Genomic DNA, 15,050 nt, shown 5'->3' on the forward strand with positions numbered 1-15,050 from the left:
AAATAAATGACAAGAGTATAAAAGTGTATAAAAGTAAATACATTAAGAGCGTTACAGGAAAGCTGTCTTAATCAAATCAGAGTAAATAAACAACAGTTCTGACACATTTTTGTTGTTACATATATGGAAAGATTTGAGCAGTGAGTCAACTAGAAAATGTTGAAAAGTAGGGATGAAGCCATGCATTTATGTTTTTGTTTAAACAAATTCCAACCAAAATTTAAAAAAAAACAACTTGATGATAAATTCCTTAGATTTATGTGCAGATTCTGAGTTAAAACAAAAATTTATTTAAAACTTAAAGATTGTGCAAAGATAGGAAGGGTGTGTAAATAGTCATACCAAAACTTCTGAACCATTTCACACATACAAAAATAAATGTATTTATCATCCTGACCACAAAATGTCCAATTACTAGGAATATCAACATATCTGGAAATAAATGAGTCACCCGGATATACTTTATGCAATATTTTAAAGTGGATTTCTTTAGTTTTATTAGGAAGAAAGTATTTCTGAGGCAACAAGCAAGCTTTCTCCACTCTATATTATCAATCAATGCAGCCAAATGCAATCTGCCATTCGCACAACAATATGATTTCTTTGCTGAAGAATCAGATTAATATGTTTATTACTACATGTTTTATCATGAATGCAACACCGTCCAGCAATAATGCTGATTCCTTCTTTTTTTTTTTTTTGGTTTGTATTGTATATGACTTTTGACCTGATGCAATAAACCTGTGGGGATAGCTCTAAAAACAGACAAAATTATTATTTATTTAGTTACATTTTTCCAGCAAATTAACAGCAAATTTAAATGATTTACACCAAGAAAGAGTTTTACATGCAATATAATTATTAGAGTCTTTTAAGAAGTTCACATATAAATCAAAATCCTTTCTGAAAATAAAAAGGGTGTTGTTTGTAAAATTTTGCCAGAAAAAAAGCGATAAATTAATAATACATTTTCAATGTGAAAGATCTAAGTTCAGAGAGTAACCAAAGAATACAAGTTTTGGGAATATACAAAAGTTTGGAAAATATTTTTTGACAAAATTATTGTCATTAATATTATTTTTACTATAACAAAATGAAACATTTACATTACATTAAATCACATTATATGCTAGAGGGCAAAACAGAAATTTACCTTTTAATCAGATGCACAGTTTTAACAGCTTTCTTGTTAGTACATTTAGAAATCAAAGACATGTAAAGATTTAGATCAAGAAAAATCTGAAAGAAAGAATTACGCTTACAAAATGTACACTTGTGTATAAAATATTTGGCCAAAAATATAATAAGATTAAATAAATAAAAAAACATCTGTATGTTCATTATCATGGTTATATCCTAAAATAGCATTTACATATTTTAACATATTATCAGGAATTATACCACTAAATATACCTAAATTTTTCCAAACAAATTTAGGTATACTCACAATTATAAAAAATAAAAAAAGGTGAGAAAAATATTCAGTTTGGTGATCACAGAAGTAGCAATTTACATCAAAATCTTCAGAAATAAACTTTTGAAAAAAAAAAAACATTATTATATCATAGCACCTATTATTTTATAAGACACTTCACTGATTTAACTGTACATTAGGAATTCCTGAGGTAAAGTCTTTTCCATTTGTTAACATTTGTAATATTTTAATATGACCTATATGTCTGTTCCAATAATAGCATTATGACAGGAGATTATCTCATGCTGAAATAGAGAGCGGATATTTACAAAGTTATTTAAAATACTTGAATTTATGAAGAAATCCTGACGCCGCGTCATACTGTCATCTCATTGGTCCATAGGTACGTCAGTGGTGACGTATGAGGTGTTTGTTTTAGGCGAGAGGGCGAGTGCGTACTGGGCAAAAGTATTGAATTTAAAACTATATTCTAATGGCTCCGAAATAAATCTACCTTTTAAAGGTAAGTGAGCTTTTTAACTCCTATTTATGCCATGTTAGCCGTTTAACATATTAACATGCTAGCTAGGTTTCTGTTCGTTCGAAAACTGCCGAAGTTAGCAGACGCTAGCACGGGCAAACACTATTGTTTGATTCAGTTTAGTTTAATCGAGCTGCTGAATATACCTGTTTGATGTCAAATGTGTAGGTATATTATGAGGTAATGTAACATTTCGCAAGGACAAACGTTATGTACGTGTAAAACTTCACGTGTGAACTCATGTCAGATTTAATCCACTGATGGAGTCACTCTGTTTTGTGTACTTCAGCTGTCTTCTTGTCTGACAATACAATTAATGTTATCGGAGTTTTAAAGTCCATCTGTGTGCAGGCCTCGTGTTTGTTATGAATACACAACGAGTTGGCTTTATTCTTGTTCTGGCCGAGAATATACTGATAATTTTTGGAAAATGCCACTGGAATGTGGATAAGCGTGTGAGCCTATTGTAATGAAAATAATCAACGTTAGGCTTAAAGACGCATTTAATTAACCAAACTTAAGCCTGGTGTCAACTGAAGACCACAGGGTTATCAAATTTTGGTCTGAATAAGTGGAAAGTTAGTAAGACACATGGGTCTATATTTAGTTTTGGTACAGCCCCCTCCTGGTGCTGGGTTCATGAAGACCCTATTGGGCTATTTCTGACCCAGAGAGGGAGAGAGAGAAGCAGGTGAACCATAAATGCCTGGCCGGTCACGTAGCTCACATCAACACTGAGATTTGGGATTGTGAAGGTAACATGGTGCAATAATGGTGTCGTTTGCCTTAAAGTGATAGTTCAACCAAAAAAATGATAATTCTGTCATCATTGCTCATTCTCCACTTGTTCATACCTGTTTGAGTTTCTTCTGTTGAACACAAAGGTAGATATTCTGAAGAATGTTACACTTCACCCTTTGTTCCAGCATTCTTCAGGATGTCTTGTTTTGTGTTCAGTGAGAAAGAAATTTAGAAAAGTTTATAACCTCTTGAGTTTGCGTCAATGAGGAAAACAATTTGGTTAAATTATCAATTTGAGAAATATTATTTTTAACTCGTACTTTGATGACTTTTATCCCTTTAACTGCCTGCTCTACCAAATGGTTGACCATAGTTTGACTGTTTTAAATAATGACTGCTGAAGTAATTTAAAGAGTGACTGTTTTAATCAGGGGTGCCCAAACTTTCTCTTATGAGGGGCTAAAAACCAAACTAGATTGAGGCTAGTGGGTTAGTATAGTTGCCATGGGTACTTCCTAATTTATTTAATAATATCTAAAACATTGCTATGTATCAACTAATACATTATACATTTTTTACATTTTATAATGAACATATTATTCTAAAAACAATGTCATTTATGGCAGAATGGAGTTACACTAGTCAAACTGCGGCTGATTTTAATTTGATTTGCTCACAGATGTCTTCTGCATCGTCCTCTATTTGTCGAGTGACAGTATTTACATTTTTACTAAGTATTTATTTACTTAGTTTTAAGTTACGTACATTTAAATAAAACCATTTCAGTTGGCTTTTTTGCAGCTCAGAAATAAAACAAACAAATAAAAAAAAGGTTTATTTTAAATTAGAAATGACAATCTCTTTTAAAATCATTTGCCTCGACTAAGCATGGGCCCGATAACCATGTTAAAGGTATACCGAGGTTAGGAAAAGTCAAGGGTTTAAAACCGTCAATATTTGAAATGTTTCCCAAATTAAAATATATTGTGTACAAGAGAGAAAAGGTATTGTTTTTTACCAAGACATTTAAAAAGAATATATTTTGAAGCAGTAATCACAAAATTGTGATACCGTGATATTTATCCAAGCTTATCATACTGTCAGAATCTTATACCTGCCCATGCCCAGCCCTGACACTGCCCATCAGTCTAACTCATTTAATTTCTACTCATTTCAGATGAGATTGTGGGCAAAATCAAAGGTTATAGTGGGCCAACTTTGGCCTGCGGACCCTAGTTTGGGCATTTCTAAATAATTTTAAATAATGGTTTACACACACAGCATCATTGGTTTACAAAAAATCAAACAAACATAATCCTGTTGCACTATATATAATAACACAATAACACAACAATAAGAAAGCATTTTAAATGAGAATCTGAATATTTTATGGCGTACTTCAAAAAATGAAGATAATTTAGTATTCAAAAATGTTTTATTTTGATTATGTTTTTAAATAAATTGGTCTTGCTCTTCATGTTTTCAGATTATTCACAGTATATGTATTAATTTCTGTACTTTTACCATAAACCGACGTATCAATCATTTGGTAGAGGCTGATATGTTAGAAATGATGGGATGTGTCGAAAAAAAATGCAGAGTGTGTTAACTAGCGACATTAGGAGTTAACAAATGCAACCCAAGATGTCTTTTTCTTGGTGGGGTAGTAAATGGTTATTTATGCTACAATAATGTCCCTAAAGTTTCCCACGTTTAAAAGATTGTGTTTTTTGGTAGATGACCAGTTAAAAAATATTTAATTTTAGAGAAATGCAGTCTGTGCTCTTCAGAATTCACAAAATGAAGGAATCTAATGAAAAACGAATGGAGAAGTTTTTTTTTTGTTTGATTTTTTATGTAGATGACTACCGTCAGTCATCTCTTATCGATATCTGTGGTGATGAGATGTTTTCTGCACTACTGGTTTCAGATTGTATTCTCCTCTCACATGCATTCAGACTTGGGGATTTGAGGAAGCGCAAGTTGAACCAAATGAGCATAATATTCTCTATTGTTCCCTCAGACACTCTTACAGAGGAAGTGATGTATTACTCTGGTAAAAGGCGAGGAGAAGATGGAATTGCTGCTGTAATTGACTTCCTGTTGTCCAATGCACGGCTGGTGCTGGGGGTCGGTGGAGCTGCGGTGCTGGGCATTGCCACATTAGCTGTGAAACGGGTGATTATTTATTTTTCAACCTTATAACAAACAACACAACTCTAAGTGGCAAGGAAAATATTGTTTATAAAATCCAACAGTGCCAAATTAAATTTTCAACATCCTTAATTGTGGAAAGTTTTTCTAGTAATTGTTTCCATGAGAAAATAAAGAGAATTTGCTAGAATGTGAGTCACATTACAAACTTTTATCAGAAGCAGCCAAAACGTCAGAAAGTCAAACATACAAGACTCTGCGTTTAACTAATTTAATAAGGCAAAGAATAATGGTGGATCATTATAATATTATTGATTTAAAAGAAGGAACAGCCCTCACAAAATCAGTTTGACTTTACTCAACCTCACGTCATTCCAAACCTGAATGACTGACTTGCTTCTGTGGAAATGTGTTACTTTGAAGAATGTTGAAATTTAACACTTTCAGTTCACATTAACTTGTATTTTATGGACAAAAAAAACTATTCTTGAATGATTGACCTGCAGTTCAACAGAATAGAGGTTTTGAGGATTGTTAGAAACCAAACAATGTCAGTTCACATGAACTTGAATTGTTTTGATAAAAAAAATACAGTGGATCATTAAAAGACATTGATAGCCAAAAGCTTATTCATTTGTCTTTTTTGTTCAACTCACAAAAGTGATGTAGTAAAGTAAATAGAGTGAAATGAAATGTTTACATCTTAGTAAAAATAAAACAACATTATTTTGACTTCTACTACAATTGTATAATATAAAAGTGAGTGGTCACGATGAAGTTCAAAATGATTGATATCTTACAAACGTCTTTTCTATTTTATCTCTCTCTTTCTGTGATGTCACAGCTGATAGAGCGGGCCGGCAGACCTCCTGATGAGGAACCTGACAAGAAGATGACGGACAGCTGGGAGGAGTTGAGCCTGGTCAGCGCCTCTCCTAAACTGCTCCACAAGGGGATTGAAGGAGTAGTCATGAAACAGATCGCTGCTGCCACCAAGAAAGGTACCTGTTTGGGAAATACATTATGAAGACTGGTCAGCATTTACCCTATTTACTGTCTTATTCTGCACAGCTCAAAATATTTCATGAAAATGCATCAAATCCTGGTTGATCATAGTGTTCAAGGCACGATTATTAGTAAAATGTGAATTCCTTTTTTTTTTTTTTTTTAATATTTACAAAACTGATGTTTAGCAGAGCAAGGAATTTTAAAAGTATTTCCTATAGTATTTTTTCTTTTAAGAAAGTACATTTTTTTGTTTGACTGGAATATTTATTTATATATATTTTGTTTTCTTTATTATCATTATTATTATTATTATTTTATGGTCAGTGTAATAGCCCCCTTAAGAAATCATTTTTTTCAATTAGCTTCGGAAAAAAAAGCTGTTGTCCAACGACTTAATTAACGTAGTTAAGCATTTAAATTGCATGTTTAGCTGAATATTAGTATCTTGCTAAATAACTACTGTCATCATGGCAAATACAAAATAAATTCGATATTAACATTTTTTTGTTTGAAAATGTGTTTCAAAAATCTTTTCTCCATTAAACGTCACATAATAGTTTTGAAACCTATAACTGTATGCCGTTTCTTACAATGCCTGAAATTGCAATTCCATATTAGGAAAATGGTCATGAATATATATTTTATGTATATTTTTTAAACATCCATTTGAACTGGTCATTATGTTCTAGTGAAAAACAACAATCATAAAAAATTAATAATAAAAAAAAAAACAATGGATTAAAAGTGCACCACCACTGCAAATAAATTACACACTGCATAAGAACATGCTGCTCAAAGTGGCCAGAGCCAACAAAATTACAAGTTCAAGATGCACTGAACCCGATAAAATGTAATATTTCCTACTAGTGTGTTTGTAGTTTTGTATGTATTATATACTGTAGTTCCTCTGGGGTAAATCACATGAACTTGAGCAAGTCAGCTACAAATAACATCATTATAAAAAAAACACTGTATTTGTAAAGTGTGCCTCACACAGGTGAGTAGGGTTGACAAACCACCTGTAGAAACACTCTTCCCTTTCTTTATAATAAACAAAACCAAAAAACACTTACTCTAGCACCTAATAGCACAGTTCCTTTGTATAATTAGCACTTCTTGTCTGTATTGCCTCCTCTTGTTAAATCGCTGAATGTCTTCTCAATTGTAATCCGTTTCTGGCAAAAGCATCTGCTCTGACTAAATATAAATTGGCTATTTAAAGCATGTTGGTCAGTTACCTTAATTAACACCGGTAAATGTTAATGAAAAATTGCATCGCTGTTATTAAAATGAATATAATTTACTTCATTCGCCTATTTAGGATAAGTTTGACTCAATTATGCATTGATGCTGCCATTGAATATCTCACTTTACTAAAAACAAAACGCACGCTTATAGACGTGCACATGCTTCATTGCATTTCTTATTTATGGTATTTTGTCTCTCATACTATGTGTTTGCTTTTGTGCATTTCATCCAAGATTAATGTTAATCTCCTCTCCCTTGACTGACCACCTTTGGGATTGTAACAGGAGGTAAAAGCTTTTTTTTATGTGTGTGTTTAGCGGAGTTGTCCCAGCCCATCCCGATGCCCTCCTCAGAGCCACAGCGGTGTGATGCAGATCCTCCTCCTCCTCAAAGGCGGAAGCGGATGGATCTGTGTGTGTTGACGTTTGCAGATCGTCTGCAGCAGTACTACAGGACTAGAGTGTGTCTGTCCGCAGAGGAGGTGTGTGTCGCGCAGCAGCGAGCGCTAGACATCGCCACAGAGATCCAGGCCTTCCTGCACTCCAAACACCCCGACATGCCCCTGGGAGACATGACTCTGGCCGGGTCGCTGCTCGATGACCTGCAGGTGGTGACCGCTGACCATGCGTGTCTGATCGTGCCTCTACAGGTAGCAACATTCACTTCTGTACACATTATTATTATTAGACTGTACAGTAACTGTAAAGCCATATGTCTCAAAAACCATAGAGATTTATGATGTCCAGACTCCAGAGCATCGATACATATAATAATGAACAATTTAATATCTGTTTGTTTCTGTTTTTTATCATAAACCTCTTACTGCAACAGCATCAGTTCAGTTGTTCATGAACGTTTTTAGGTACTTTATTTTCCATTTTGTATTCACTTTTAAAATTCTTCAGATCTCCTGGATAATGCAGATTTCATTTATGTTTTTAATCTTTTATAATTTTCTCAGTAGGGTTGTCGCAATATTGAAATTGTATCACTGTTGCTAACTATTATGAAAGGGTGCTAAACTCTGCCCGAAGAGGTGCTAAAAGTCGCTAGATTACGTCATACGTCAATTTGCGTATTACTGATGTCGTCACGTTCTACCGTTTCTGTTTGTTTAACAGCCTATAGGTAATAAAGGGGTATTTCCATTTGCACTATGCTTTATATATGCATGTCCATTTTAACTACATTTATTGCAGTTTAAATACATACAGTATATAAATATAGATATGTAGTTAATTTGCAGTAATCTCTCAGACGTAATGTACTCGGACAAGTTCCGAAACCGTCACTAAAATACCTGTGATTGTGAACAAGAAAAGAATAAACGGTCAAATTAAATTGGTAGAATAAAGGAGAAGCAGATCGGTTTGACTGTACAATGGAAATACCTCACACCGCCGCCGGTGCTAAATCATTTGCCGTCGGTACGCAGAGGAGTGATCTGCTTTCAGGCTGCAGGTGGGAGTGACTGATGTACGAGGACTGACCGGGCCGCCTGTCAGTGCTCTGAGGTGACGGAGGGCCCAACGGGATTACCCGCAGCTCGTTGAGAAGAGTAGGGACGGTACAGTATGGACACTTGAGAGTCCATAAAAATCTCCAGTAACACACAAAAAAGTCACTAGGTTTGTCCCTAGTCGCTTTTTTGAAAATTTGTTGCTAGGGGTGTCTGAAAAGTCGCTAAAAATAGCGGCAAAGTTGGCAACATTGCATTCAATATTAATCGGTACTGAGATTTTAAAAACATCCATTTCCCGCAAACATCTGAGCGATGTTAAGTATGTTCTGAAACGCTGCTGATTTGCCATTGTGCTCACATGCTCAACAGAAATGACAGTGATTGGCCATGAAGGTCATCAGTTCACCAAACTTACTGCTGTTTCCTGAGTTTAACCACAGATACAGTGACATTGGAGTGCTTTAAAGCCTCGATTCATCAGCGGATCACTCGTATGTCAGCTTATAGACAAACCAGCTGATCGACATGACTTTGAAACTCCAGTGTCGCTGTGTCTGTGGTTACTTGCAGTTGACCCTCATGACCAATCACAGTCATTTCTATTGAGCATGTGCACACAATGGCAAATCAGCACTGTTTAAGAACGTGCTACACAGCACTTAAATGTTTGCAGGAAATGGACGTTTTTAAAACTTCAGTACCGATTGGTATCGGATTCCAGTATGATGACAACCCTAGTTCTAAGTGAACTGATTCAGTTAAAATGCTATTTTTAATTTGTTGATCAAAATTAGTTTAAAAAAATGAATGATCAAATTAAAAGGTTGAGTGCAAAAATTATAGTTACTGTGATTATATGATAGTTATATAAAAGTTATTATTGTATTAAATTTATGTGTGTAATTTTTGTAATGAAAAAATGTAGTGTATACGTATACAGTGGAGAAAATAGGTATTTCCAAAGGTGCTGTTGACTTTTTACTGAATGTTGGTAATAAAATAAGAAATCCATATGTGCAAAGAAAACAAAACTAATTAGTTTACAAATGAAGTTATGTGTAATAAAATGAAATGACACAGGGAAAAGTATTGAAAACATGAAGAAAGGCAGGTGTAGAAAGGCAGTGAAAGCCCAGACAGCAGCTGAAATCTCTCAGTAGTTCTTCAGCAACCCTCTGCTCTTCATCAGTGTAAATTAATATTACCTGCTTCAGTCCAACATCTACATTAGCAGGATGAAACGAGGATGGACATTTCAGCAAGACAATGATCCAAAACACAGCCAAGAAAACTCTCAAATGCTTTCAGAGAAAGAAAATCAAGCTGTAGAATGGCCCAGCCAATTACCTGACCTGAATCCAATAGAAAATACAAAATAAAGCTCAGATTTGATAGACGAGACCCACAGAGCCATCAAGATTTTTACACTCTGTTGAAGTCTGTGAAAAAAGCACACCTGAGCAATTCATGTGACTTCATTCTGCATATGAGAGGCGTCTTTAAGCTGCGTCACCAAAAAAGCCTTTTATATAAAGTATTAAATACATTTCAGTACATTTCATTATCACAACTAATCTTTCAGATTTGTTTTATTTTTGTTTGTTTTTTATTTGGGTTTGTACCAAATCTGGATTTCATATATATAAGTTTTTAATTTCTTCCAATTTTGTTTGATACAGTTGGAGTCGAGTCTGTGGACTCCTATTGCGGGCGAGGATACATTTTTGGGTCACCCTCAGTACTGCATGGTGCGGCGGGAAAACCTTGAGTACTTTCCGAGGGGACGCAGCTACTGGGATCGCCATCTATTGGGTGCATATTTGTCATCGCGGCTTGTCTGTGAGCAACTCAGCAAAGCGGTGATGGAATCGATGAACTGGCCTTCGCTGACCGGCACCCTGGAGTGCGAGGTGCGACCGGTGCTTGGGTCTCCAGAGCTCAAACTGGAGATTCAAGGCTTAACCCAAAGCAGTCACGACAGCGGAGAACGCTTCTATATCACAGTGTTGCCAACAGTGCGCCTTGGCCAAATGACGCTAATGGCGCAGAGAGAGATCACCGGCTCGTTCGATTACGTGTGGTACCAGAGCCTATACAGCAGTGAAACAGCTAGGCTAGCAGCGCTTGACCAAGCAGACTCAGGAGCCAGAAGAAAGTGCCTGAAAACACTAAAGGCGGTGTGTCGCAACTGTCCTGCGCTGCGCAAGCTAAACGGAAGCCATATTAGCAATGTCGTCCTGCACATGAGTGAAAAGGAAACAGACTGGTCAGAATCTGCGTTCTCCAACAGGTTTCTGCAGGCGATAACTGAGCTAATCGGATACCTGGAGACTGGCGTCTTGCCTAGCTACTTCAAAGCTAACGTCAATCTGTTTCAGGGTTTTACAGAGGACGACATTGATGAAATGGGCTTCATGCTGTACTGTGCTGTAACTGAACCTGAGATTCTACTGATTTAACACACTCCTATTTATGGAAACTTTGCATAATTGCACCTTAAACAGAGGCATATATCATGTCTAGAAGGCTTATTTTCATATCTCCCAATTACCCAGTCCGTTAAAGGGGATTTTGAGGTTAAAGGGAACGCTCAATCAAAAATTACAATTCACTCACCCTCAAGTCGTTCCGAACACTTGAGTTTCTTTCTTCTCTTCAACAAGAAAGATGATATTTTAAAGAAAGCTGGAAATCACTGACCTCCACAGTAGGACAAATAAATACTCTGGAAGTCAATGGTTGCAGATTTCCACCATACTTCAAAATATCTTCCTTTTCGTTTAACCAAACAAAGTAGGTCAGGCAGGTTTGGAAGAAGTAACCCATCTGAAAGATGTCTTTCAGATGTCTAATAGACGTCTAAACTTAATCGTCTTGGCTAAAACGAGGCTAACTTTGGGCTAGACGCTTAAGAATAGCCCAAAACTAGACTAGTCCTCAAATAAACAGATTGGACTGACATCTGAACAAATAATGCTTGCTGGGTTACTCCTTCAAACCTGTCTGGCCTACTTTGTTCGGTTGGACAAAAACGAAGATATTTTGAAGAATGCTTTAGATGTTTATTAGACGTCTATTAAACATTAATTTGTTTGCTGGGAAAGGATGAGTCTGAATTTAGATTTTTGGCTGAACTGTCCTTTTAGCTATGCAGCGTTTACCTCGTAAGACACTTTTTTTTTTTTTTTTTAGATGAAGATATACAAGAAGTGAGTGACGGATGTCCTGAAATGTCCTTACTCTGAGTTTCTAACGGTGTGTTCTGGGTGTTTAGACCGTTTGTCTGTGATTTAAAGTGATAGTTAACTCAAATGTGTCATTTTCATTCATTTACTCGCCTTCAGGACATCCATTAAAGAGGAATTTTGTCCTTTGTGATTCATAACATGCAAGTTGACCGTCAAAAAAAGCAATTGGAAAACTAAAATCAATACCTAACAATCAGACTGGTCTAATGAAGCAAAATGACAACTCTCTGCACAAAACAAAACCTAATTATTGACATTTGACCTCCTCGGCCTCTGCTCTGATGTTCAGTTTCCTGCACGGGTCATTCACACTTCATTAGACGTCAGTGTTTCAGGAGTTACCGCTATTCGTTTAGTTTCTCCTGTATGTTTCTCTGTTGCTTTTTATTTTTATAGTCCAGGCAGCTGTTGCATTTTATGAATCACCAAGTATCACGTTTTCAGTTAAACCTGTAATGTTCAACTGAAGAGTCGCCTGATAGAGAGTAAATGAACAGCAAATGTTCATTTTGGGATGAGCTCATCTTTTTAGATGTATTCTAGTTTGTTCTGGGCTCTGCGCTGACTGTATGTTGTTATATTTAATAATAATTTTTGGAGTAATAGCAGAAATTCTACCTAGATGATGTTAGCGATGCTGACTTTGAAGAAGCAAATACTCAATATTAAGACAATAAAGCAATAATGCAAAGCTTTTGAGGGAATTATTTTGTAATCTATTTTTGCACATTAACAGATCTCAGTGCAGCTCTAGAATACTCAGTCTCAATTTAACTCCTCTGAGCTGTTGGGGATGTTTTCATCCACTCTGGGGTGATTTTGAGTCCTATTTTGGCCAAAACTTTTTCTGCTTCAGCTAGCTGAATGATTTTTGCTGATTAGTTATTTTGACTGATTTTGAGAAAATGCTTTGAATTTTTTTTTCTAAAACAACAATTCACTCTTGTCAAATTTACTACCCTTACATTATATTTGGGATGAAAACATCCACTGAAATTAACTGCTGTGAAAATGCATCAGATTAATATTGTTTTCAGTTTTTCTTTCTTTTTTTTTTTTTTTTTACTTAAATCTGTTAATCAACCTCAGTCCTGATCAAAACTACTAAATTGCTTAGAAAATTTCAGGATTTTAACTCTTTCATTGACAGATTCACAAATGATGTCACTGATTTGGTGAAAAGCCCACACAAAAACATGCATTTTTTATATAAAATAAAAAAAAATTTTATTCCTTTTATCAAAGTCTTGGACATGCGAAACAACAATGAACAGCATTGGCCTTTGATGCACTGTTTTTGATTGATTTTCATTTTTTTCCTCTAATTTACTGATTTGATTACAAAACCACGACACCATATAATCATGTATTTTTGATTGTTGGTGGTTAACTCCGTTGGAAACTGTTGTTAAATTTTTACTGTTGAATATCAGTTGGCACCATTAACCCCCCCCCCCCCCCCCCCAAAAAAAAGAAGCTGTTTCTTGATTTTATATGGAGTATAACAGCAAATTAAAGTGTGTGTCTGTGTAAAAGTGACCTTTATGCACTTACCTTGATGTGTCTGAGAAAATCTAAATATGCATCTCAGCTTTCAGAACTACATGGAGTAAACAAAAACAAAGACTGTGTTTTTATGCACCATTAAACATGGTTATAATGAAAGTCAATGAAGCAAAAACAGCCACTGTTTTCAACCTGGACATAACAAAAGGCTAGTCAATTTGAACAACTTTATACTTTGTCACTGTCGATCAAACCACTGCTTTCACACATTCATCAGCTTATGATTTTAAATGTAGCACGATTGATCTTTTTTTGTAAATGCATTAGCGTAGGACAGAATGTTTATTTATGCTTAAATTTGCTATATCACATTCATTCTGGAACACTACTTCATTTTATTTTGCCATCAGTTATTTAAAACAAAAACTTTGCTTGTATTTCTATGTATATGTCCTTTAATTTAATCACCTTTGAACCATATAAATCTTATGGAAGTTGCCAAACAAGTTTAGCTTATAACAGAAAAACAGTAGAGATATTATTAGGGTGAAATCTCACAAAAACAGTTACACCACCGACAGGGTTGCATGAAGTCTAGTATTTTGTCTTCCTTTGGCACAAGGATGCTTGTCTAAATAAAAAGATTATTCACACTTGTTTGTGGTGTTACTTCTCGTTCCCAGTAATATGGATTACACAGCCAGATAACATTCAGTGGGTTAGAAAAGTTCCTCTTTCAGTTGTCATCATGTGAAACAGTAAACAAGTCAGTTTACAAAAGGTCAAATAATATGTATATATAACCTCATAACCGCTGTGTAATCAGCAGTGTCACTTCATCTATAAAAGGGTTGTTTACATTTCTACAAAAAGCACCATAAACCTTGACTGTAGTAACAATAATTTCCAGGAAAATTGGATTATGGCACATAATAAAGAGCTTCTGTTATAATAAGTCTGTTTCCAAGGTCACGCATATGTTTCAAAGCAAGACCCTAAAAAATGGGATTGTTAAAGTATTAAATATAAATAAAAAATAAAAACAAGACAGAAAAACTTTTTTTATTCATGGCATTTGTAAGAAGCAGCAAATGGACGGTCAGTCTAAAAATTATACTACATTTTAGTGTCTTAATAAAGGAAAATCTCAATAAAACGGTTAAACATGGTTCGTGAAATGTCGTGTTGATATCATATAAAACCACAGGTGTACACATGATTTGTTTTTCCTCCTGAGTTCTCCTCAGGATCTGGTTTGTGCGGAAACGAGCAGAGATTGCGCTGGATCAGAGCACTCCCCCGGCCAGCAGAGGTGTCACATGGCTAACTATGGCAAAGGCTGCTACTGTTACTGCTCTCCGTAAAGCGCTTAAATGTTTGTTTACTCCTCAATAACGACTTATGGAAACTTCCTGAAAAGAGTAAACGGTTACTTACGTGAAACTGAGTTCTCCCGCGTCCGTCGGCGAGCACCGGAAAGTTGATCTTTGTGTTAAAACTTTCGTATATGAGTCTAAGCGGACTATATTTTCGTGACTCCGCGTTTACGTCATTTGGTGTGTGCGGTGTGTCAGGCATGACATTTATAAAGCGGCGGAAACTGGATCATTTCACGCTTGTTGTGGTCTTTAAGTAGTTGGTAATCTAATTTGATGAGGCGATAGATCAGTTTAGTGTTTGGATGTAGACGCAGTATTGAGGCATCCTTCTCTGGATCTGAGTTTACAG

General features: G+C 35.4%; 1 protein-coding gene and 1 long non-coding RNA gene across 3 annotated transcripts; one reads left to right on the forward strand and one right to left on the reverse strand.

Annotated features, from left to right (window-relative positions):
* Positions 1–701: 701 nt before the first annotated feature.
* On the reverse strand, positions 702–15,034 carry LOC141384601 (uncharacterized). The gene is made up of 3 exons (XR_012405434.1): positions 14,760–15,034; positions 13,371–13,416; positions 702–5,855 (listed from the first exon to the last, which is right to left on the reverse strand). It is a non-coding gene; the product is annotated as an uncharacterized lncRNA (long non-coding RNA).
* mief2 (mitochondrial elongation factor 2) lies at positions 1,825–11,027 on the forward strand. 2 transcript variants are annotated; one of them, XR_012403008.1, is made up of 5 exons: positions 1,825–1,937; positions 4,720–4,874; positions 5,695–5,851; positions 7,424–8,887; positions 9,162–9,586. XR_012403008.1 is itself a non-coding variant. In NM_001076648.2 (5 exons), exons 2-5 carry the CDS (start codon positions 4,740–4,742, stop codon positions 11,025–11,027), a joined length of 1,404 nt encoding a protein of 467 aa, NP_001070116.2. In that variant the 5' UTR covers positions 1,834–1,937; positions 4,720–4,739. The 2 variants fall into 2 exon arrangements, 1 of the variants encoding a protein (NP_001070116.2); NM_001076648.2 differs by lacking the exon at positions 9,162–9,586 and adding an exon at positions 10,248–11,027 and having other exon boundaries at positions 1,834–1,937; positions 7,424–7,755.
* Positions 15,035–15,050: the final 16 nt, after the last annotated feature.

This window comes from Danio rerio, chromosome 1 (genome assembly GCF_049306965.1).
Source record: "Danio rerio strain Tuebingen ecotype United States chromosome 1, GRCz12tu, whole genome shotgun sequence".
NCBI lineage: Eukaryota > Metazoa > Chordata > Actinopteri > Cypriniformes > Danionidae > Danio > Danio rerio.

Bases quoted from the DNA above. Each gene is read 5' to 3' on its own strand.
- mief2 (NM_001076648.2), top strand. From the start codon at position 4,740: ATGTATTACTCTGGTAAAAGGCGAGGAGAAGATGGAATTGCTGCTGTA. The intron at 4,875-5,694 runs GTGATTATTTAT...GTGATGTCACAG, and splicing joins CCACATTAGCTGTGAAACGG to CTGATAGAGCGGGCCGGCAG. The intron at 5,852-7,423 runs GTACCTGTTTGG...GTGTGTGTTTAG, and splicing joins CGCTGCTGCCACCAAGAAAG to CGGAGTTGTCCCAGCCCATC.